General features: G+C 38.6%; 1 protein-coding gene across 1 annotated transcript; it reads right to left on the bottom strand.

The window, feature by feature from the left end:
- Window positions 1-521: 521 nt before the first annotated feature.
- Window positions 522-1,497, bottom strand: LOC140792545 (uncharacterized). Its single transcript, XM_073143613.1, has one exon. It carries the CDS (start codon window positions 1,212-1,214, stop codon window positions 834-836), a length of 381 nt encoding a protein of 126 aa, XP_072999714.1. The 5' UTR covers window positions 1,215-1,497; the 3' UTR covers window positions 522-833.
- Window positions 1,498-2,591: the final 1,094 nt, after the last annotated feature.

Here is a 2,591-nt window from a genome sequence, read left to right as displayed (position 1 = left end):
ATATTTTGGCTAGTTACATTTTGATCCCCTCAATTATCATTGTGTATTATTTACACTTTCTCAACAAAAAAAAAAAAAGAGATATTGAGAAAAATAGATACATCTTTTAAACTATTTAAATGTATTGCTAAGCCTCACAGCTAATATTTTTAATAGTACCTTTTGTAAATATTAAACTCTAAAATAATATTATTTAATTCTTTCAAAATCTATTTTTAATAGGAGAGGGGAAGAAAAAGTAAGAACGTTTTAGCCATCTAGTTAATTAGTTGATTTTCAAATATTTTTCTAACTGAATGAATTTCTAATAGTGAGATCTTAATAATATAATTAGATAATTAAGAAAATGTATGTCTAATTTTCTTTCTCCTCTCTTTGTACTCAATTTTCTAAGTTATTATTTTTTTTTCTCTTGTCATCTCCCTCCTCTATCTTTTTCTATAGACTTATAGTCTTTGGTGGCAACAATGAGCTAAAATTTTCATGGCTAACATCGAGTAACAGGGAATACTTCAACCACATGAGAATGATTATTAATTTATTTTTCTCGTGAAAATAAATATGAATACATAAAGCAAGTCATATAGCATCAAATGGCACATTAAGCATTTATTTTTCCTCCATATTCGAACCTTCTTAAAGTCAAAAGAATAAATCTTTTCATCACATAATAAGTATAAAAGATCACCTTTACTTCCCGGAAAAAGTATTATCCTGAAAAAGAAAATCCTCAGATCCACCTAAAATTACATTATCGCCACTGGCACCAAATCCAAACCCTAACCTTAATCTCTCTTCGGCCGGAGATAGAGATAAGAGAGGATCCGAATCGATCAGGGCCACCGGAGCTTATCGGCGCCATCGACACGGACCCCACCTTGCTCGACGGATCGGAACAGGGAGGCGAGCGGCCGGCGGTAGTGGTGGGGCCGCGAGAGTTCGACGTCGAGGTCGACGATGAGGTCGGCGATGCCGATCTCGCGGAGGCGGAAGGCAAGCTTCTCCCCTACGCGGGCGGCGACGCGGGCATCCCAGGCGCTGCGGGAGCGCGGGAAGCGGTCGAGGCGGGCGCGCTGCTCGGCGGCGAACTCTGGCTCGCACGACGACGCCATCGCAACGATCGACGACTCCGACGGCGGCGGCGCCATCACCTCCGCTGTCAGCTTCCGGCAGCTGAGGACCAGGCGGAGGAGATGGTGCCGTGACTTCTCCATTGGTGAGGAGGAGAGAGAGAGATGGGATTCAGATGCCTTTCTGATAGGATACACGGATCCGGCAAGGACGCGGCCAACTAGAGATGGAATAAATTGGCATTTTATCACGTTTAGATTAGTTTATCTCTTAATCAGTTTTCCAACTTTTACCTTGTTTAGGATTTGCTTAGCTTCGAAAAATTTAGGGGAAAATTGCATCTCATCCCCTTCGCTCAAATTCAGAAAATATCTGACTACTTTTAACTAAAGCATTTAATCAAGTGATGACTTGATCTTAACTGAAATATAAATTTTATATTTTTTTATCATATTTAACTAAATTAGAGGCTAAATTTGAAGATTCTTCTAAAATTATGGAGGATTAGATAATCTTCTTCAACATAGTTAAAATAATATTGATTAGATTTTAAATGGCAAATTGTATGTTTTTATTATATCTTTGTCTTCTAAAATTAGATTGGAGAGCTTATATAATGCCCTACAACTTTGTTTCTAGTAATTATCTTCAAATTCGATATTTAATTTGGTCAAATATAATAAAAAAGATAATAGTTGCACTTTAGTCAAGACTATAGAGCCAAGATTGAGCTAGAGTTAGGGTTGGCAATCAGGTCGGCTTAAGATGGTTCGGGTTAGGTCAGATTTGGGTTGGGTCAACTCTACTCTAATATGAACACGACTCAATTAATAAATGGGTTGTATTTATTAAACACGAACATGACTCGTCTAACCCGTTTAAAATGGGACGTGTTAACACAACAGAGTAACACGACCCATCTAACCCGTTTAATAAATGGGTCGTGTTAACACGACACAATAACACAACCAGTCTAACTCGATTACCCTATATAAAATTTAAAATTTATTCTATATAAATAATGTGTTTAACAAACAAATAAACCTATTTTCATCATAAAGCTCATTCAAACATAAAAATTATAATTCTATTCATTTTAACTAGATTCGAGCACAAAGAAGAGCAGCTGCCGCTACTTCGGGAGGAGCGCCGACGACAACCACTGGGAGGAGTTGCTAGATCTAAAGTCGACGGGGAGAAGGGAACAGAGCTCCCAACTATGTGATTAACACGACCTCATTCTTGAACTCATCGCTGCCTTGAGCTGAAGTTTTTGAGAGTCTTTTCACAGCTAATGTATTCTCCCTCCCTTAGTTGACCTTGTAATCAATAGCACACAACTGTTTACAATTTGTCTTACTTATTCAGATATGAATCTTTATCATCCTAAATAAAGGAATTAATGACCTTGTAAACTGGGCCAAAGCCACCCTCTCCAAGCTTGTTGTCTACCGAGAAGGTGTTGGTGGCGGCTTCTGTAACGAGGTGGAGGCAGCAGATGGAGGCGAAGGCTACAGACG

The sequence above is a fragment of the Typha latifolia genome, chromosome 7 (assembly GCF_019914945.1).
Source record: "Typha latifolia isolate L0001 chromosome 7, TyphaL0001v2, whole genome shotgun sequence".
NCBI classification, from domain to species: Eukaryota; Viridiplantae; Streptophyta; class Magnoliopsida; order Poales; family Typhaceae; genus Typha; species Typha latifolia.
This window is presented reverse-complemented; position numbering and strand designations above follow the sequence as displayed.

What these genes read in the sequence shown, in the direction of transcription:
- LOC140792545 (XM_073143613.1), bottom strand. Translation starts at nt 1,214, where the DNA reads ATGGAGAAGTCACGGCACCATCTCCTCCGCCTGGTCCTCAGCTGCCGG.